Source organism: Macaca thibetana, chromosome 1 (genome assembly GCF_024542745.1).
Source record: "Macaca thibetana thibetana isolate TM-01 chromosome 1, ASM2454274v1, whole genome shotgun sequence".
Lineage (NCBI taxonomy): Eukaryota > Metazoa > Chordata > Mammalia > Primates > Cercopithecidae > Macaca > Macaca thibetana.
Genome location: NC_065578.1, coordinates 166790744 through 166814104, shown reverse-complemented (window position 1 = coordinate 166814104; position 23361 = coordinate 166790744). Strand labels below are relative to the sequence as shown.

Below are 23361 nucleotides of genomic sequence, written 5' to 3'. Positions count from 1 at the left end.
TGCTTTTTCAATGATCTCTCAGGGACTGTAATTCTGATTTTGATTCCCACTCTTGTGACTGAAAATGTACCACTCCTTACAGATACTTAATGATAAAAACCTGCTTGCCTGTCGGAATCTCCATATATATTATCAAAATCTTACCAGAAATTTTGGGACTTGCCAATTCAAAAGCTTACTTTTTGTTTTTCCTTGTAGAGTAGCTAAACTCATTTTGTACTCTTTCTGAAAGCTGAAGCACTGTATTGTTTCCTAGTCCTTGGTCTGAGTTAGAGTAATTCATCCAGAATGATACACGCCTTAAATTGTATGTTTTACTTACTTAAATCCTCTCCCAGGTTTTGAAGAAAACTTCCCTCAACACCAAATCCAATTCCAGATCTTAAGCCTCTTGAATTTTCCCTGATCTAGTTACTCAATTTAACACAGTCATGACCACACTATCCAAAAACCTCTTGAAACTCACTGGTATACAAATGTCAAATGAATAATAAAGTGATTCGTAAAGAGGTCAGATTATCTTGACAGCGTGTAACTGAAGTCCAGTGATGTACATCTGTCAAAAATTTACCAAAAATTATTTCTGAGTGTACTGAAAACTCAGTTATATTAGGGATATCGAGGTATCTTTTCAAGTTTAAAATTCTGTGATTTTTGAGAATGGTAAGGAAAATATTTTTGAAAACAAGTCACTAACCACTGGGTTGACTAAAGACATAAATAAAATTGCAAAATCTCCCAAAAGAATCTAAGGTACATTTCAACAGGGAATGACATAGTACAGATGATTGTGTGCTTGTTTCAGTGCCTGAGGTGGATCTTCTTAAAACAAAACATAATTGAAAAAAACAGTGAAAAAGTTTCCGTAGCAAGCATTTTATTTCAGCTCTTTTCTCATGCTGTCAGAAGGGTACATGAAGGGAAATCACTGAGTGCTTGGTGATTGTTTGCTTTCTTTTCTAAGATACCATATGTTCAAAAATGCATGTAATAATCAAGAATAAATATGTCTTTGACATTTAAGAGGAAAGTCAGCAGCATGAGCCGGGAATAAAAACATTTTTTTTTTCAGAGTTACAACTTAAAGCCTTGGGAGTCAAATACCTAAGATGCCTCAAAGTTTCCCCCCTCAGCGTGAATAAACATTAGACAGATTTCCTCCAGACTGTAGGCCTCTGACCTTTCTTTACTTAGAACGTTTATTGTAGAAAATTTTCCATTATAAATTCTTTCTCTGCTCCTTTGGGATGTGAATCTTCCCTCTGCCACTTGCCAGTGTTTCTCAAGGGCCCGGAGCCTCCCTCTGCCCTGATAATCTCAACTGTTATTCACTAAGCAAATGGAAACAAGAAAAATCAACTTCCACAAGCTCTTTTCCATGGGGCCACAAATATACCTTCATCTCTATCTATATATACTCTTTTCCCGTTTGTTAAAATAGATGAAAGTTTTACACCCTTATCCAAGAAAAACCTTCCATTCCTGCATAAGATCACCTCCTATTATATTCTTTCATGACCAATTTTAGTAGATATTTACCATATTTACTCACCGAAATCTTTCCCACTTAAAAAAAAAAATGAAAAAAGGAAAAGGAGGAAACAAAGCTTTCATTGATCAAACATTACCCATCAGTTACTGCCCGATTTCATTGCGCTCATGTACAGAAAACACTTTCAAAGTCCATAATTGTTGCCTCCAATTCCTTTTTCCTATTAAATTTTGAACCTTTCCAATATAAAAATTTAAAGATACAAATTTCTCTTCAGATGCTTGTAAAGCTGCATTCCACACAATTTAATGTGTTGCATTTTCATCATAGTTCTTCTTATTTTATCTTTTACTCATGGGTTGCTTATGGATGTTTTGTTTTATTTCCAAGTATTTGGGTATTTTTCAGCTGTGTTTTTATTATTAATGCCTCATTTAATTCAATTATAATAAGAGAACATATTCTGTAGGTTTTAAATTCTCTGCCATATCTTTTATGGTTCAGAATATGATGTATCTCTGTGAATGTTTCATGTGTGCTTGAACACTGGAATTCCATTTTTTAGTGTAATATTCCATGTCAATTAGATCAAGCTGGTGACAGTGTGTTCAAGTTTGTTATAAATCTACTGATCTCCTGCCTTTTTATATTGATTGATAAGATAGAAGTGTTGAAAATTATAAGACAAACTGTAGCTTTTTACCCCTCCTTTCAGTTATGCCATTTTATACTTCATGTATTTTGAGAGTTTTCTTTATATATATAGCACACACACACATTTAGGAGTGTTATTTTTTTAATGCACTGATCCGTTACTCAATACAAAGTATTTCTCTTCATCTTTGGTATGAGTTCTTGTATATGAGTTTTCTTTGCTTAATATAGCTACCTTCCACTTATGTATGATTAGTATTTGTGTAGTGTATCATTTTCATCCTCTTATTTTTCTATTTATCCCATCTATTCTTTGTTCCCTTTTACTGCTGCCTTTTGCATTAAATACATTTATTGTTCCACTTAATCATATAGGTTTTTAAAATCTTTATTAAGGGCCACCCTAAGGTTTATAACATACACCAGTATATATTACACCCATCTTTCAAATAATGCATAAAGAATCTCACTACATTATGTTCCGTTTTTTCAGTCATCATGCTAGAATGTCATTCATTTTACTTGTTTGTTATAAATCCCACAATATTGTCATTATTTTTGCTTGAAACAATAAATAATATTTTTTAAATTTCAAGTTATATTTACCAACATATTTATCATTTCTAGCTTTCTTAATTTTTTCATGTGAATCCAGAGTGTCATAAAACATCATTTCTATTTGCTAAAGAACTTTCTTCAACTTTTTTCTAATGTAGATCTGTTGGCAGTATAAACCAAATTTCCTTTTCTATTCATCTGTTATTGGACACTGTTTATTTTGATTTCTTGGCATATTGTACATTGTTCATTATACAATGAACATAGGGGTATAGACATCTCTTCGGCATGTTGATTTCAATTCCTTTGAATGTATCACAGGAAGTGGGATTTCTGAGTCATATGGCAATTCTATTTTAGGTTTTTGAAAAACCACCATATTGTTTTTCATAGCTGCTTCACTATTTTATATATCCACAACCAGTGGACAATGTTTTGAATTTCTCCACATCACCATCAACTCTTTGTATCTTGATTTTGACAACAATCCTAAGAGATATAAGGTGATATCTCTTTGTTGTTTTGATTTCCTCTCCCTGATAATTAATGATGTTGATCATCTGTTCAAACATGGTACTTTTTGGCCACTTGTATATCTTCTTTGGAGATATTTCCATTTAAGTCATTTGCCTACTTCTTAATCAGCTTATTTCCTTTTGTGTGTGTGTGTGTGTGTTTGGTTTCAGTTTTTGCTACTAAGCTATAGAAGTTCCCTATATAGTCTTGAAATTTATCCCTTATTAGATATATGGTTTGCAAATATTTTCTCCCATTCTTCGGGTTGTCTTTTCACTTTGATTTTTTCCTTTGCTATGCATAAGTTTTTCATTTTGTTTAGCTGGACATAATACCACTTGTCTATTTTTTATTTTGTTGCTTGTGCTTTGGTGTTATAACCAAGAAATCAATGCCAAGACCAAAGTCAAGCTTTTCCTCTGTTTCAATTTTACGATTTCAGATCAAGTTAAAGTCTATTTTTTTTGTGTGTGTAGGATGTAAGATCTCAATGTCTTTTCTTTCCTTCTTTTTGTTCCTTTCCTTCTTTCTTTCTTTATTTTCTCCTTCTCTCCTTTCCTCCCTCCCTCCCTTCTTTCCTTCCTTTGTTTCTTCCTTCCTTCCTTCTTTTCCTTCCTTCCTTTCCCTTCTTCCTTTCCCTTCCTCCCTCCCTTCTTCCCTCCCTCTCTTCCTTCCTTCCTTCCTTCCTCATTGCTCTCTTCCTCCTTCTCTTCCCACCTTCTGTTTTTCCTTCCTTCCATCCATCCTTTCTTCCTTCCTTCCTTCCTTCCTTCCTTCCTTCCTTCCTTCCTTCCTCCCTCCCTTCCTTCCTTTTTTCCTTCTGTTAAAGAGACTATCCTTTCCACATTGTGTATTCTTGACAACCTTGTTAAAGATCAGTTGATTATATATGCATAGGGTTATTTTTAGGGTCTTTATTAGTCTATATGCATGTATTTATGCTGGTATCATATGGTTTTAATAACTATAGCTTTGAAATATATTTTTAAATCACGGAGTGTGATACCTCCTGTTCTCTTCTTTGTTCTTAGGATCGTTTTGGCTATTCTGGATCTTTTGTGGTGCTATATTAATTTCAGGATTTTTTTAACTATTCCAGTTAAAACAAAAAAAAAAGGCCAGTGAGATTCTGATGGAAATAGTGAACACAGGACATCTTTCCATTTTCCATTTATTTATGTCTCCTTCAATTTCTTGGAACAATGTTTTGTAGTTTTCAGTGTACTAGTCTTTCACCTCCTTGATTAAGTTTAATTATAAGTATTTTATTCTTTTTGAGGGCTATTGTAAAAGGAGTTATTTTCTGAATTTCCTTCTAATGGTTCATTGTTAGTGTATAGGAATGCAAGTAATTTTAGTAAATTGATTTATTAGTTCTAACAGTTAGTTTTTTTTCTGGAATCTTTATAGTTTTCTACATAAAATATTTACCCCTTATCCACAGGGGTGGGGGATATATTCCACGACCTTCAGAGGATGCCTGAAACTGTGGATATTACCAATCCCTGTATTTACTGTGTTTTTTACTAAAGATACACTCTTATGGAAAATTTTGTTACATGATTTTTCTGAGTATATTGAGATGGGAATATATTTTTAAGTTCTTTATTCCATTAATGTGGTTTATCACAGTTATTAATTTTAGTATGTTGAACTATTTTTGCATTCCATGGATAAATTATACTTGACGATGATGTACGAGCTCTCTGATATGATGTATGAGCTCTCTAATATGCTGTTGTGTTGATGTGTTCTATAAATAGTGAACTTTATGATTATCTTAGGTTAATCTTAAATGATTTTTAATTCATGATTCAATTTATAATGTCTGTCTTTCAGAACATTTGATATGCTCTCTCCCCACCATATTTAATACTTTTCACTAACATTATACACATTTATTTAATGTCAATTCTTACTAGTACATAAGATGTCACTTAGGACTTAATGTCACTTCTACTAGTAGATAAGCTCCATGAGAATGAAAATGTTTTACTGTTTTGTTAATAACTGTATGTTCAGCTAGTATGTCAGTGTTTGGGGTACAGAATACTCAATAAATATTTGTTGAATGAATACTAGAAAAGAAGGAATCATATTTGAAAATGGAGATAATGTTATACTGGGGTGCTTTTTCTTCCTTGTACAGAATACTATGCTCAATTTGGAGTGGGTGGCAACAGATTACATCAGTTAGCCTCCTAGAAATTTGAAGCTAGATAAACTAAGACCTGTAAACATATGACAAGACAACAGAATAGTGAGTGGTAAAAAGGAGCTTTACAAATAAGTTAGCAGCCCCCTACCCCCCAGCACACACAAATGTACAGTATGGTAATCAACACATAAAATATATAGCTGCTTTTGAAAATTTTGAGTAAAGCAACACAAAAAGGAAAAAGAAAATGTAATCAAAATGATCACTGGGTCTTCAATAAACAATATGTTCATACTCATGCAATTCTAAATGTTTATTGAGTTGGACACTCAGAGTCATCAAATAATGGCAGACGTCCTCATTTTGTTTAGAGAACAAAAGGTAAATGGTATCAGTCTTCAAATGCACAAATGTAACTTCAAAAATGAAAATTGGGAAATGAAAAATTGAGATTGAAAGTCAGAGGAAAAAAGAGGTCAGAAAATGTCATTTTCTTACAGGGCAAGGATATAAAGTAGATTAATAATTTAATAGGTACAAAGTTAATATATATTTTTTAAGGGATAAACTAGGATGGAAAGGAGTAGAACAGAGAGCTGATACCAGAAACTATGTATATATGTCATTCTTATTATAATATTTAAACAGTAGTACCACTTTTATTTTCAAATATGTATGCCACTTGAATAATAAGCTAAGCTATTATCAACGTGGGGAGAAGTTTGTTGTAAAGGTAGAGGTTTGGGATTTGGACTAAACTGGGTAAAATTTAGACTGTCACTCTGGGAAATCTATTGAACATCTCTCAGACTTGGTTTTCTCATGTATGAACAAATTGTGGTATTAAATGACATAATATGCACAAAATGCTTAACCACATGAAAGTGACTTATTAAATGTCAAAAAAAATAGATCTTTTTTTCCATTTTTTATTAATTGGACTTGAAGAAAAATGAGCTAAAATATGTATATTAATAGTAGAAACGTTGACTAAAACTACAACCCTAAAAAATTGCAAGACTTTTGCAGATAATTAGCATTATGATGTTATAAATCTTTATTTTTTTCTTTTTTTTATTATTGTAAGTTCTAGTGTACATGTGCACAACATGTAGGTTTGTTACATATGTATACTTGTGCCATGTTGGTGTGTTGCATCCATCTACTTGTCAGCACCCATCAACTCATCATTTACATCAGGTATAACTTCCAATGCCATCCCTTCCCCCTCCCCACTCCCCATAATAGGGCCCGGTGTGTGATGTTCCCCTGTCAGAGTCTAAGTGATCTCACTGTTTAATTCCCACCTATGAGTAAGAACATGCGGTGTTTGGTTTTCTGTTCTTGTGATAGTTTGCTGAGAATGATGGTTTCCAGCTGCATCCATGTCCCTACAAAGGACACAAACTCATCCTTTTTTATGGCTGCATAGTATTCCATGGTGTATATGTGCCACATTTTCTTAATCCAATCTGTCACTGATGGACATTTGGGTTGATTCCAAGTCTTTGCTATTGTGAATAGTGCCACAATAAACATACATGTGCATGTGTCTTTATAGCAGCATGATTTATATTCCTTTGGGTATACACCCAGTAATGGGATGGCTGGGTCATATGGTATTTCTAGTTCTAGATCCCTGAGGAATCGCCATACTGTTTTCCACAATGGTTGAACTAGTTTGCAATCCCACCAACAGTGTAAAAGTGTTCCTATTTCTCCACATCCTCTCCAGCACCTGTTGTTTCCTGACTTTTTAATGATTGCCAAATCTTTAAATGTAACCATCGTATAAAAAAAACTGGGCATCTTCTTTAAAAAGCATATGTCATGTGCTTTATTGTTTTTAAATAACATTAATCTAGAGTAGTCAGAAAGCATTTTGATCACAGTGAAATTACACTTAATAATTTTTCTAAATAATTTTGGCCATTCAAAGAAAAAAGAAAAATTTACTGAGTCATCTGCTATGGCACTTTCAAATTCATGATTATTTACTGTTTTTCTAATAAAGAATACAAAATTTTATGTAGACATACATTTATTTTTTGTAAAATATTGCTAATTCCACAGCAGAGTATTTTTAATGCTTATTAATTTTGCATTTTAATGTTATTCAGAAATTCCCCTCTCCAATCAGAAAAATATACACAGACCAATTCTGGGACTGGCAGTGTTTGCCTAGTTTTAACACTGTTGTCATCAAAACAACAAAATAACTTATTCAGTTAATTTTACAAATTCAGCAATAATAATTCAATATGTACTTTTTAAAAATATTGTGCAATCAATGTTTTTCAAAAGCTGTACCATGCCAAGGATCATAATATATGTAAAAAAAGATTTCATAATGTGTCGGATTGATTTAGAACAACATTGAGGAAAATTGCTTCAAAGTTATGCTTAATATTAACAATTCAATTATACAGATTTAAAAAATATGTTTTTACATGTAACAGATTATTCTAATTCAAAACACTATAAAAAACTACGTTATACTCTGTACATTACAATTCTAAGACTTGCAGTATTTTCTAATAGTCAGAAAATACTGCAAGATTAATCAATTAAAAGTAATTTTTGGAAATGCTCTAACCAGAAATAAACATTTTAAAATTTATTCTAAATCTGTCTTTCTTAAGGAATCATAAACATTTCACTAATTAATTTCACAATGTTATTCTTAGAATAGAGGCTATGGGAAGAAAAAGAAATTTGCTCAATCTTATCAACCTAACAAATATTTCTCCAAGATTCCATGTAATTGACCTGATGTTGTGTATTGCTTTTGCAAATAAAGTAAAAGTTTTGTTTGTTGTTGTTGTTCTCCTTAACTGTGTTGGTAAAGTGTAAAATGTTCCTGTTTATTCTTACTACTTACTAGTGGTTTAAACACAATTTTCAACCATATTGAAGAGTATGGAGCCTAGGAATAAGCTTTGATTGTTATATCTTGTAAGATGGAAAGAGAATTTCCCCTAAATAATTCTCCATAATTTTTCCATATGGTTCAACTATTTAGTGTGAGTGAGTTTAAGAAAAGGGAGACCTGACAGTCTTTAGACAAGTCAGAGTATTTTACATAAGGTAAGAACATACTATGATTCCAGGCCTTCTGACCCTCCCAACACACTGGCTGTGTACTGGAAGCACATAAAATGACAGTGACACTGGCTTGATCATATTAAGGGCCAACGTCAAAACATTTCATTTTCTTCTAAATGAATATCCAAGAAAAGTTTACTGCATGTGAAATGATTCAGTTGTAGCAGGACTGTTTAATCACAAAGGAGGAATTGGTTATTCTCTTCAAGAACAACTTACTTGGGGAGAGGCAACTAAAAGAAATTATCTGGACCAAGCTCTCCTGTATTCACCATACAGTCCCTAGAGAATGATACAAACAAAACAAGCAGACCTCGACATTGTGAAAACTGGAGAAAACATGCATTTATTAACTTTTGAGGAATCAAAGAGCAAAGATTTCTACTACCCTGATTGAGTTTACACCAAATGCTGGAGGAGGAGTAGTGCCGTTTGAGAGAATTGTTTAATCAACCTCTGTATAAGACATAATGTAGTGTTTGCATCAGCAACTATGCCAGATCCTTCCTAAGAAACAATACATTAAATGGGAGAATGTTAATTACCAAGCAATGTGGTGTCCTCTATGCTAACACTGTTAGCTACTTAGCATAATGCATAATTTGTATACATCTTTATTTGAATGATTGTGCTCACCAATATACATATAAATGGTTTTAAAAAGACGTGAATGATACAGCCTATTGTTGTGTCCAGATATAAGCACATTAGGAATAGTCTGCTTTCTATTTTATAACCAAGTCCCTCAAACCTTCTATCTCTCCAAGGGCTGTAGACACTTCCATGAGTCCCTGTACATCCAAACATAAAACAATTAAAAGAGATTCCAGTCTTTGCCAAAGTAGCAGAGATATTGTACCGCTCATGAACATGAGTTTTTCTTTCTTACCCTTTCTGTCTATCAAGACCTAAAACTACCCAGTAACCAGGACTCAAAGGCACTCTCTTGTTGTCCCTTTGTTCAAGATGCCCCAATTCTGACACTGACTTCCCTGGTAGGTTTTTAAAAATTTACTTGTTTTCCTTTTATAATAGTCCCCCTATCCACAGTTTTACAGTTTTGCCTTCCCACAGTTTCAGTTACCCAAGGTCAACTTTGACAGAATAATATTAAAAGGAAAATTCTAGAAATAAACAAGTTATATGTTTTAAGTTACATGCCATACTAAGTAGCACAAAATCTCACTCCCTCCCACCCTGTCCCACCCAGGACGTGAATCATCCCTTTGTCCAGTATGTTCACACTATATATGCTTCCCACCCATTAGCCACTTACTAGCCGTCTTAGTTATCACATTGGCTCTTGAAGTATTGCAGTGCTTGTGTTCATGTGGCCCTTATTTTACTTAGTGGCCCAAAGTGCAAGAGTAGCGATGCTGCCAATTTGGATATGCCAAAAAGAAGCCGTCAAGTGCCTCCTTGAAGTGAAAAGGTGAAAGTTCTCAAGTTAAGGAAAGAAAAATATCATATGCTGAGGTTGCTAAGATCTATAATAAGACCGAATCCTGTATCCATGAAATTGTAAAGAAGAAAAAAGAAATTTGTTCATACTATATATAGGCTTTGGTACTATCGGTAATTATACCAATAATTAGCATCAATTGGGGATGTCGGAAATTATTCCCCGTGGATAAGGGGGCTACTACTCTACCTACTGACCCCTCTCTATTCTGCTAAACTTTTCACAGCTATATATGCTACCTGTTTTACTAAACAGTTTTTCCGAAAGTATAACAGCTGTTGAGTTCTACCTATTTTATGAAGCTTCACTTGGCATGCCTTATATCTTCTCCTGATTCACAAGTAAAAGTAAGAGAGAATAATTTAATTAGTAAGTTTAGATGAAAGTTGAATTTAAAAATATATAAGTATCCATCCCCTCAATCATCTATCCTTTGTGTTACACATAATCCACTTATACTCTTAGTTATTTTTAAATGTACAATTGAATTATTATTGACTATAGTCACTGTTGTGCTATTAAATAGTAGGTCTTATTCATTCTTTCTATTTTATTTTATACCCATTAACCAAGCCAATCTCCTCATCACCACTCCCCCACTACCCTTCCCAGCTTCTGGTAACCATCCTTCTACTCTCTATATCCATGAGTTCAATTGCTTTGATTTTTAGATCCCATGCAATGTGTGCCTTCCTGTGCCTGGCTTATTTCACTTAACGTAACTAAATACATCTATTATATACCCACAGAAAAAAATTTAAAACAATATTAATTATCTATAGCAGAGGTCAGCAAACTATGAGGGCCTGGAGAACAAATCCAGCTTGCCACTTTTTCTTGTAAATAGATTTTTATTGAAATACAAAAAAAGTACATATATAAAAAATACAGGCAGTTCAACTGCAAATTTACTCATGTTTATACTGACATCTCAAGGGTTACATGAAACTCATGTGACAAGAAGCCTGCTTACCTCCTCACAACTAATGGCGCATTTTTCAGATTAATGAATTTTTCCTAGACCAAGGCATATTCTAAATCACATTTAATTAAAAATACTATCAAACCTATACAAGTACATAGTCCAAAAAGACAAGTTCCATAACATGTAAGTGCAGCCTCCTCTCTCCTTCCTACTCTCACACCATATTTCCACTCCACAGAGGCAGTCCCTTTACAGCCCCAAAACTAGGTATTCTCTTAACCTCCTTCCATATTTCTAACTGATTTTATTATTATTTCCTGCTTTTCAATTTAAATTATTATCTACCAGCTTTCTATTATGAAACAAAAAGGTATATCTTTCTTCTCATCCCTCATTCTGAATTTCCCTTTTCCCATCCTTTGAATATACAAGTCATGAGTCACTTAGCGATGGGGATAAATTCTGAGAAATGCATCATTAGACGATTTTGTCACTGGGCATAGACTGGACTTACAGAACCTAAATGGCACAGCCTAGCACGTACTACGCTGTAGGGTATAACCTATTGATCTTAGTCAACATCATCACCGACATGTAAGCTCTGCACTGCTAAGTTTCAACAGCTATGATGTCACTAGGCAATAGGATTTTTTCAGCTCCATTACAATCCTATAGGACTACCATTGTATATTCAGTCTGTCACTGAAATGTTATGTGGTGCATGACTGTAGTTCAATAATTTTTTTAAAACCAATCTTCAGTGTTTGCATTATTATGGCTGTTTTTCATAATATGGCATGTTGAGTGCTATAATTATATTTCCAATCTTGAGTGATCTGTTTTCCTTTCTAACTGTCTCTTTTGACCTTTGTTAGTTTTCTAACCACTCGTTACTAATTTAGAATCTGGCATGCATTAGTCTGCTTGGGCTACCATTAAAAATATACCCCAGATTTGGCCGGGCATGGTGGCTCACACCTGTAATCCCAGCACTTTGCGAGGCCAAGGCGGGCAGATCACCTGAGGTCAGGAGTTCGAGATCAGCCTGACGAACATGGAGAAACCCCATCTCTACTAAAACTACAAAAATAAATAAATAAAATAAAAATAAAAATAAATAGATGAATAAATATTTTAAAATTGGCCAGGAATGGTACCTGGAAGGTGGAGGTTGCAGCGAGCTGAGATCGAGCCATTCCACTCTAGCCTGGGCAAGAAAAGCAAAACTCGAGTCTCAAAAACAACAACAACAACTACAAAAACAACCCAGATTCTATGACTTAAACAAAAGACATTTATTTTCTCACAGTTCTGGCAACTGGAAGTTCTAGGACAAGGTCCCATCATAGCTGGTTTCCTCTGAGGCCTGTGACATTGGCCTCTTCACCTGGTTACTCTGTGTAGACATGCACCCCTGATATTTCTGTATATCCTATTATTTTATTCTCCTCTTTTAAGGACATCAGCCATATTAGATTAGAGTCTACCCTAATGGCTTCATTTTAACTTAATTATCTCTTTAAAAGTCCTATATCCAAATACAGTAACATTGTGAAGAACTAGGAGTTAGGGCTCCAACAAGTGAAAATAAAAGGGGAGACGCATTGCAATCCAAAACACCTGACTAGAAGTGGAAAGCTGTTCTCAATACACTAAACCACATCAGGTAACACCAGCTTGGTCTCCTCCCCAGAGGTGGCCTTCCCGAAGTTCTCCACTCCCCACAATGGTCTGACTGCTGGCACTGAGAGCCTGCTGGTTAGGGTCCACTTCCACCATTAGTATGGAAATTTTCATTCTTTCCTGTGGTGGATCCCCTGAAGCTACTTCTCTTTCACTCACTCCTTGTTTTTGGTAAACACATCTTCCAGCAGCTTCCAGAGAGTTGTGCATTCTTTAAAATCTTTAGTTTATATAAATAACTTCTTTTTACCTTCTTACTAGACCAAACTTTTGCCAGGATACAAAATTCTAAGTGAAAAAATATTTCCTTTCAGAATGTTGAAAGCATTGTCCCACTGTCTTCCGCCATTACTGATGAGAGGTCTGAAGACATTCTAACTTTCCACCCTTAGTTTTGAATATTTTCTTTTTTCTCCTATTTTTCCTCTTCCTCATATGCCTTTTCCTTTTTACTTTGGCTTTTCTTTTGTTTCCTTCTTCTTGACCAGCACAGAACTTCTCTAGTCCTAATTGTATAATGACTGGGCCCTCTCAATTTGACAATTTCTGTGTGGAAAATTTGAGTGCATTATGTCTTTCATAATATTCTACCCCAGTGTTTCATAAAATCCCTTTCTTAAATTCCTACTATATTGATATTGCTTCTCCTTAGCTACCATAATTTTCTCACCTTTTAAATTCTTCTTTTACACTATTTGGTTTTATTGATTATTTTATTATTCTTCATTCTTCAATGTCCTTAGGTTTACGTTCTAGGCTTTTTATTAAATTATTCATTTGTTATGCTAGATTTAATTTCCAGGAGCTCTTTCAGGTTCACTGAATGTCTTGTTTTGTTTTGTGATCTAGTCTACTATACTTGTTTTATGTATGTACGATATTCTCATATAACTAGGAATATTTATTAAATATATATTTTAAGATTGATTTCTTTTCCCAGAACTATATGGTATTGTTTGTTTCCTCTGAGTTTCTCTTTTTGTGCATGTGTTTTTTGTTTGTTGCTTATTCCTTCTTGTTCTTGTTAGAAATGTCCTCAAAGCCCTGTGTCTGGTGTCTGAATACAAGTAGGAGTTAAGCACTCAAAAGAGATTAGTATTTGAGTGTAGGCAGAGAGCTTTTTTCATATAGATTTTATTTTAGAGTTATCAATTTTTAATATTGCACTAGGGAACACCAGGTTTCATATCTCTGCACACACACACACACACACACACACACACACAGAGGCACACACTTTTGATTGATTGATATAAGGCATTTTATCTTGTGTTGAATCATTTCCCCTGAGGAAACTCCTCCAATCTTGTGTCAACATCAATAGAGATACGGATCAGGCTGTAACAGTTCTCAGAGGCATTCACTGAGGCAACTTACTCTTAATTCCCTTAATTTTAGCATGGTACCTAGACTCTTAACTGTAGATGGTGTTTCTGAGTAGAGAGTATCCCTGGATCAAATTATCCAAAACTCTTTTACCAGGATTAGGAAAGTAACCTGCAATGGATATGTAGAGGGGTTCAGAGAACTTACTTTTCTTACAGACTTATAACCAGTATTCATATATTTAGTCATACATATAACCCTACATTCAGAGACATCTGGTACCTCTATTTTCTGAGACTGTTGAGGTTCCGTTGCAAAAAGCAGCTTGCTGCTAATTTGTTTCCTGTCTCAACTTAAATTTTTACTTCCTTCACTGTTGCCACTCATCCATCTGCTTTGCAGCTTGCAAAATTATTATTAATATAAAATTAGTATTTTCTCATCTACCAAATCTGTTGTCCCTATAGGTGTAAATCTTCTTACTCATTTCTTCCAATTTAGTAGTGTCAGGAAAAAAAAAAAAATAGAATACATTTGATTAACTAAAAGCTTCCAAATTCACATTATAAAGGGTACCCTAGAAGATATTATGTATTTATTTCCTAATGCTTACACCTCCCTTGTTACACAAAGATAGTATACATACTGAAAAACTGAAAATATTTTAAAGCCAAATTACCACTCGAACGGGCACAACACTCACAATGACATAAGTCAGTCAATTATAGAAACACTTGATTATCTTCAGTTCAAATTCATTTCTTCGGTAAACATGTTTGGAGTACCTACGACGTTGAACCAATTAAAAGACGATTAAAGTAGTGCTTACATGAACTGATGAATCAGTCTGATCTGAATTCAGGTAGTAATTGTGAAGAAAGCGGGGAGCTTTCTTATATATAAGAAAAAGTATATATATATAAATATATTTCAAAAAAATTTTTAAAGTTTTCCAATCATTTTTTGGTCTACACTCTTTTTTTTTTTTTTTTTTTTTTTTTTTTTTTTTTTTTTTAGTAGAGACGGGGTTTCACCGTGTTAGCCAGGATGGTCTCGATCTCCTGACCTCGTGATCCACCTATCTCTTAGCTTCTAGGGCTGCCAAACAAAATACCACAAGCTGGATGGCTTAAACAACAGAATTTTATTGTCTCTCAGTTCTACAGACTAGAAATCAGAAATCAAGGTGTTGGCAGGGTTGGGTCTTCCTGAGAGCTGTGAGGAAAGGATCTGCTCCAGACCTCTCTCCTTGGCATGTATATTGCCAAATTCATGTTTACATGGTGTTTTCCCTGTATACATGGCTGCCTTCAAATTTTCTCTTTTTATAAGGACACTGGTCATATTAGATTAGTGCCTATGCTAATGGTCTCATTATAAATTTATTACTTCTTTCAACACCTTATCACCACATAAGTTCACATGCTGAGGTACTAAGGGTTGGGACTTCAACATAAGAATTTTGCACGGCCACAATTCAGCTAATAGCTGTCACTCCAAATGAAAGATGAGAAAATCAGTTTAAAATCTTAGACATAGATAAGTAGTTTAGGTAAATTAGAATGAGGACAACACAGAGCCTGCCCATTCAGAACTTACAGTCCTAGATTAATGTAAAAGAGTATGCCTATTAAGTGCCCCAGAAGAGAATAAAACATATACCTGAAAGACTTATGCACATTTTGCCTTTTCCCAGTTGCTATAAAAACCACCAATTGTTCTCATATGTCCACACACCACAGATAATGGCTACAGATGGAGTCAATGGCTTATAAACACAGGAGATAGTAGAATTTACTGAACATAAAATAATGAAGCACTTTTAAAAGTAATAAAATGGAAATTTTAAAATACAGTTTATACCATTATTTGCTTTATACAATTTAATTTAGTTATAAGTTTAATAGAACTGTGGAACTAAAAAATGCATCATAAATATCATATAAGCAAAAGGTTACCAAACTGAAATGTGTTTCAGAATTACCTGGGGAGCTTTTAAAAATATAAAGATTGTTGATTACCACCCCAAATATCTTGAATAGAAGGTTCTCAAATGCATATTTTTAAGAAACTCTCCAATTGGTTCTAATGCGTGTTCCATCTGTTTTGTCTTAAGGTTGAAAAAACTGAGGCCACTTTAACAAAACTACAACTCATAAGACATATTTAATTACAAAAAGGGGTCTAGTTCTGTTTATATATGATTCATTTTGACCAACAGATTATGAGAGTATTTGTAGAAACTATTTGAAAAACACTTTTGTTAATACAATCGATACAACTGTTCTTAAGGAAAAGGCAGCTCTGTAATATTTGTTTCCTTTTAGTAAAACTTTAAGGTCACCAATACTTAATGTTGGCAGATTTTTAAAAACTCAAATTTAAAAAAATATTTTAAAATGGAAAGCACAACTTACTAAAAGAGATTTTAGAAACTTACAGATGATGTCCTATCCACTTCACAACGGCTACTGAGAATAAAACAGGCCTCGGCGTCATCCATCCTAAATACAGACGGAAAAACAAAATAATCACACACTGAAATATCTACACGTGTTCTGAAAAATAGAATTTAAGTCTTTAGTCCATATATTGCACAAAATGTACATGTAGACCATGTGTATCCTTAAGCTTAAATGAAAGTTGAATTTCTAGTAGATCTTAACTATATCTGACTCTGAAGAAAAAAAAATCTGCTACTGGGTTGTCTATTATAACTCAATGTTTTATGACAAAAGTTAATAAAAGTCAAACTTTATTCCTTTTTACTATTAAATGTATTTTATATGCATGCTTTGAGTAAATTAAGGGGATATATTGGTCTTTATTTTATGACTAATCGTATTTTAACTGTAATGTCTGAATCAAACTAAGAGGGGTGGAATACAGCTTCTCTGTATTCATAAGTCAAACTCTACTCTGTATTTATACTTCCTGGAGATCATTCATCCTTTCCCAAGCCCCTTCCCCTCATGCTAGGGTTCAATATTTCCTAAGTTTAGTGATGAAGACACAGTATATTTTAGTGTTTGATACATGATGTTCCAAAAGCACAGGAATGTTTATTTTCAAAATGAGGAATGATTTATCTCTGTGGTTCACTGTGATAAAGTAAATGTTTTCCAAAAAAAAATTTTCTATGAAGAGGAAATATAAAAGTCTTTGAAATAAGACCAAACAAAACAGTTGTGGGAAGATGTTGCGCCATGGTTATTAAGATAATACGAGTGTTGGATAACTTTCTCTAAATACCATTTTCAACGAAGCAATTCAAAACTCATGCGACTAACCTATGAAACTTGTTTGGAGAATCCTACTCCATGCTCTATGCATAAGGAATTGCACTGAAAAATGTATTAGTTTATATTAAATCCCAAATCTTTTATAGGAAGCTAAGATTGGAAATGAACATAAAAATGGATACTGCGTCACTCTTATTTTTTAAAATAGCTTTTTGAGTATGACCAGCCAGCTACCTCTCTCTCTCCTTCATTCCCTTCACTTTTCCTTTATTCCCATGGAGGAATTCTTCTTGTAAATATGATTGCTTTTACCAAGAGATCATTTTAAGACTATTAGTAATAAATTAGTTATATTAATCCTAAATAGTATATAGCTTAGATACTAATAGCTATACCAATAACTCAGATAAATTTGTTAGATAGAAAGAAGCCTCCATATATTACACAAATTCATATTGAACATAATATGAATATTACTCATGCTTATTGTGTGAAGAACTTAGCTGTCATACAATAAATAAGGAATATTGATTCTTACACCAATTAATACAAAGATCTAGATTACAGTAGTATCTAAGCGTCTATTTCTCTAGCACACCCAAATAATGAGTATAGATAGCAAACTCTAAACACCTAAAACCAGGGTTTACCTGATGTGCTGGGAAAATCTGATGACTTATAGAACTGTCACATGTACACTGACCACAGATATATTTAATCCACCTAAAAGATGAATATACTCTCAAAGAAATGTAACTTTCCAATTAGGTAACACTCATTATATCCTGCTAGTTTTTCGTGATGTTTTTGTTTCAGAAGTTAAATCAGTGAAAAAATACTCCGTTAAATTGACTTCATTATATATAAATCAAAGGTAACATCAGAGTTCCTGACTAGGTATCTAATCATCATTTGAAGGATTATGCAGCACAAAGGAGTCTGGAAGTCTGTTCCACAAAACAGTTGACTTTTCTTCTGTTCTTTTCCAACCCCCACTAGACACATACACACACACACACACACACACACACACTTGCAAACACGGTGAAGACAGGCACAAACACACACCCACTCGTGCACACTCAGGTTATCCAGGAAAGAAAAAAAAAGTATAAAGCACTTATGATATTCAATTCAGTGGGGAGACTTTTAAATCTAGAAGAGCATGTAGGGCAACTCAAGGATAAACATGAAGACATGTTTAAAACTTTAAAAACAACAGAAAATATTGAGCAAAACCACTTTTGTTGAAGACACCTTCCGGCATCTGAAACTAAGGACATTGTTTTGCAGAAACTCTGTTTCCCTGGTGTCCACACTCTGCTCAATAATACTCACACTCTGCTCATATGATATAACTCGTTAACTTGTGACAAACGTTTAAGACCATGTCACCTTTAAGACAAATTGCCTGGTACATGCACAAAAAGAAGAGGATAGCTAAGTAAGACCTGTCACCTTTCTGATTCCTCTAGTCCACAGCAACCATTTTGTCTCTGACCCCAGGGAACACAAGTGCTCTCTGTCCAATACATAGTGCAAGGTCTTTAAAACGTAAACCCTAACTCACACTGCACTGGTATGTCACATCATATTTAGCCCACAATTTTTATATGTGGGATAAAAACAGTATCCAGGGATTTGGAGACTACTCTAACAGTGAGTCTAGATGCCTCTGTGAATCTCTGACAGCTTAAGATAATTATACTGGGCCACATTTCTCATTGTGTTGTGTGGTCACAGTCTGCTGAACAATTCTGCCTTGAGATGAGGCTGAAAAAGAGGAGTAAACACACTGATTTCATGATACATTTTTAACCTTTTAGTTTGGCCAGCAGAGGGACTAAGGCAAAAGTCTACACTCAAACATTAACACATCTTGCAACACCGAAAATTGCTAAAATTTAGAGGAAAGAGAAAATATTAAGTCACTCAAAACTGTAAGCTGCAAGATGAAAGGCAGGGATACTTACTTTGCTCTCAATAAGTCTTGATCTTTAAGGGCTGAACCTTGAAGGTAGATAACTCTTTGGGACCACATTGGAATCTGCAGTACCCTTCGAACTTGTACATCCATTTCAGTAGGACACAAAATCACCACATAATAATCCTATTCAAAACAAAATGGGCAATGGAATAGAAACAATAATGTTTTATGCTATACTACATTGAAAAACAAAATATCTAAGAAAAACCTGAAATATGATAAAACTGAAATGAACTTTTGCTAATAAAATTTCACATTTAAAACCTGTGCATATATTAAATAGCATTACACCATAATAAATACAACTGGGACATACACAAATCTCATAAACCAATAAGTTCATCTCAACTTATTTCAATCTTACTAAGAGCATAAGGGAAGGTAATCAGTGGTTATACCTGGCACACACTTTCACATTGTGAAGATTTAGTTCTATCCACGGACTGATCCTAAAATATACATTGAACACCAGGCAGAAACATTTAAGTATCAATTCATACTTCATTACTTTTAGGATCAAAACTGTGGTAGCGATTTATATCATTTGGCTATATAATTATGATACAATAATTTTAAACAGTTTCTGGTGGATATTTGAATGAATAAGGATTCATAAAAACACTGAAAATACTGACAAAATAAATTAAAAGAACATTATATCAAAATATTATAAATATATGGTCATTTGGAGAAAATTACATCTGAGTGGTGAAACGGTTTAAAACAATGATCTATAGAAATTAAAATTCTCTGGTAAACTTTCACCATTTTACCGCTGTGAAATATATCTACTAGGAATTTCTGGAGTTTAAATAATTCTCTACATTGATACTAGACAAAGTTAATGACTGTGTGATATGGTTTGGATTTGTGTCCCTGCCCAAACCTCTTGTTAAACTGTAAGCCCAAATGTTAAGGGAGGGGCCTGCTGGGAGTTGACTGAATCACGGTGGCAGATTTCTCCCTTGCTGTTCTCCTGATAGTGAGTGTATATCACACCCTCTTCCTCCTGCTCTGGCCATGTGAGGACACACCTGCTTCCCTTTCATATTACATATGACTGTAAGTTTCCTTAGGCCTCTCCAACCATGTTTCCAGTATAGCCGGTGGAATCATAAGTCAATTAAATCTCTTCTTTGTACATTGCCCACTGTCAGGTATTTCTTTATAGCAGTGTGAGAACAGGCTAATAAACCATGGGATCAGAATTTTCCCCCAAATGGATTTTCTTTATGGGTTATAATAAGTAAGCTTGAAATTAATTAAATATAAATAATTAAAAAAAACAAATAAGTATGGAGTTGCTATTAAAAATTCAAGTTAACATGAAAAGAGTGAAATGAAAACAAAACAAAAGAATAAGAACAAAATGATTCTGTCATTTCAGACAGAACAAAATGATTCTACCATTTAAGAATCAATTGTAAATTAGGTGTTTTAAAACACAAAAATATAGTATTTATAAAGGTCTCCAAAATATTCACAAATCAATATTTCTATGTTTTGTAAGGAAAGGATAACTAGATATACTAAGCATTGTCTTGAAGTCTAGAGTTATTCAACTTCTTGACACAAATTGGTTGAGTTAATACAAGACCTTCAAATATATTAAGTGCAGTAATCAGGAAAGGAGATTAATGCCGTGGCCCATAGCAGAAAGTGGAAATATTCAAGAATTTGATCTGCATAGACAGAAAAAAAGTTTCTTCTTAATTCATATTCTCAATTCACCTAGTTATTGTCCAATTTTTGATCGTGCATTGCTATACAAATAGGACCTATTTATACTTCAGGAAACAGAAGAAAAAAAATGAAAGTCCCAGACTTCCACATTTTCATTAGCAATCCTTGATAAAATTCTGCAGTATTTAACTGAGCAGATGATATTGAAATGGTTTCCTTCTTGTTTTATCATATTTTATCTTAAAATTCACTGTTTCATAAAAATATCATTTATGCTCTACCCAAGGGAGAAAAAGCAATCTTTTAATTCAAAGAAAAATCTTCTTTGTACCATTAACATTATTCCATCTGTCTTTTAGCGTAGATACAGAAGGAAACTTAAAATACTGTGTATTCCTCCAGCATTTTTTTTCTATGTTCCTGGTTATATTTGTGGTTCTTCATTTACTCTTTCTATATTTGGTTGTATAAATAAAAATCCTCCACAAAGCAGGCTGCACCATCAGTTAATTGACTTTGACAATATGTTAGTAGGTACAATCCAGTATAGTACATAACGTAAGCCAAATGTACCTGGAGTCGAGGATGAGCATAGAATTCATTTAAAAAATCCATAAGTAAATCAATCTTCAGTGAGCTGACACACAGGACGACATGCTTTTCAGTTTGAGCTCTATGTCGACTATAGTTTCCACCTGACTTTTGTCTCTCCATCCACAAATAAGCCAGCTGTTCAAACTGTAATATATTTTCCACATATGAATGAAAAACAAGGTAAGGAAATAAATAAATCAATGCAATACATCTATTGTTTATTAAGTACTTTCAATTTCCCAGACGGAACTCATTGAGATTCTAATTGTCAGTGTTCCCCTTCAACAACAGACTTTTCATATAATTTCTACAGGGCTGCAAATGCCTCCCAGGGGCTTCAGGTCTCTAAGGAAACATATTAACATGATTTTGCTATTACATAATAGCAGGCCACAAAGAGGTTTGCACCTCTGCTTTATGTCCAGTAGAGCTGAGTGAAACAGAAAAGCCTCTGCTATTTTCCGACATTCTCTGTCAAGTTCTAACCACATCTCATGCAATAGGAGTTACTCTTACCACAACACACAAGGCCACATTCTAGCTGTACAGTAGCCAGCAACTGAGGAAAGTGAAAGGTGCAAGGGAGGGATGTCAGGAAGAAAGACATGCATGGATTTATTGGAGTAGGAAGGCCATTTTTGTAGGTATTCTATTCAGAAACATTGCAGCCAAAGTTTTGCAACGGAATATGCAAGTTTGATTTGCATTTCCCCATAGCCTGCTTCTGATCTGCCCACACATGGACACCCAGGGCTTATTATAGGAAAGAGTTAGAGATTGCATCTACTTATTTTTAATTTCATTTATATATCTGTCCCTTTGCAACCTCCTTACTCGTTCCCCAAAGTGCCACATAATATTTACATACCATGTTCAGACTTTTTCTTTTTTCTTTTTTTTTTTTTTTTTTTTTTTTTTGGTGGAGATGGGATTTTGCCTTATAGCCCAAGCTCATCTTGAACTCCTGGGCTCAAGCCATCCATCTGCCTCAGCCTCCCAAAATACTGGGATTATAGGCATGAGCCACTGTACCTGGCCCAGATTTTGTTTTATTTGGCCAACATAAGTAATCGATTTGTCTTCATTGCACTGTATGATTTTGTGGTTTATTTTGAGGAACCAAGATAAATCAACCCTTCACAACTTTATTTCTTTGATCTAACATCCTATAATTTAAAACTACATTATTCTATATTTAATATAATTACTCTATATTTTAAAAAAATCTTGAAGGATTGAAATGAGATGAGCGCCGTCAATTATGACTAGAAGGATAAAAGAAACAACTTGGTGTTTCTAAGAAAATGTAAAATGACATTTCTGCAGTAATTTATGTAATTGCTTAAATGTAATGATAGTATGTGTTAGTAAATTATTGTTAGATAGATAAGCCACTTTCCATTTCTTATTAAATGTGGAGGATTCAATTTCATGTCTCTGTACATTTTCATACAATGTAAGATGGTTATGTTTACCTGTATGGGTAGAACCACAAGAGCAACACAAATCATAGCAACGACAAAAAGCTTGGAGGACCATGTTTCAGGAGTGACATCCCCAAAGCCCACAGTAGAAAACGTCACAATGCAGAAATAAAGGGAGTCAAAGAGATTCAGCTTCTTTCCTATTCGTTCCAGATGTTGGATCCCACAAATGCTAAAGAAACAAATATGAATTAAACTTAAATCTTTCAAATGGGACATAAAAGTTCTCATCATTATTCTGTTGAAAGCCAAAGCACATTTCATAAAGCAATTTAATAGTTAGGCTCTTATATTTTATAATATATTTTTCTAAGAAAAACATAATTAGTAAGTTATTTTCCTACATTGACCAGATATGCTCTTATTTTGATTAGTGACCAAATATGGTAGTTAAAATATCACATAGTATATTTGAGTAACATGTAAAACGAACAGACAATTTCATGGGTGATACACAAAGACACCGAATGAACATCGAGATCAGAAATTGCT

The 23361-nt window shown here is 33.9% G+C and overlaps 1 protein-coding gene across 4 annotated transcripts in view; it reads right to left on the bottom strand.

Moving 5' to 3' along the window:
* KCNT2 (potassium sodium-activated channel subfamily T member 2) overlaps window positions 1–23361 on the bottom strand; it is a 399106-nt gene that overhangs the window by 192706 nt on the left and 183039 nt on the right. For all 4 annotated transcript variants that reach the window (XM_050782689.1, XM_050782710.1, XM_050782700.1 and 1 more), the window contains exons 9-12: window positions 22861–23041; window positions 21365–21529; window positions 19095–19231; window positions 16320–16383 (exon numbers count right to left, since the gene is read on the bottom strand). In XM_050782689.1, coding sequence (XP_050638646.1) covers window positions 16320–16383; window positions 19095–19231; window positions 21365–21529; window positions 22861–23041 — 547 coding nt within the window. The remainder of the gene's footprint in view (window positions 1–16319; window positions 16384–19094; window positions 19232–21364; window positions 21530–22860; window positions 23042–23361) is intronic.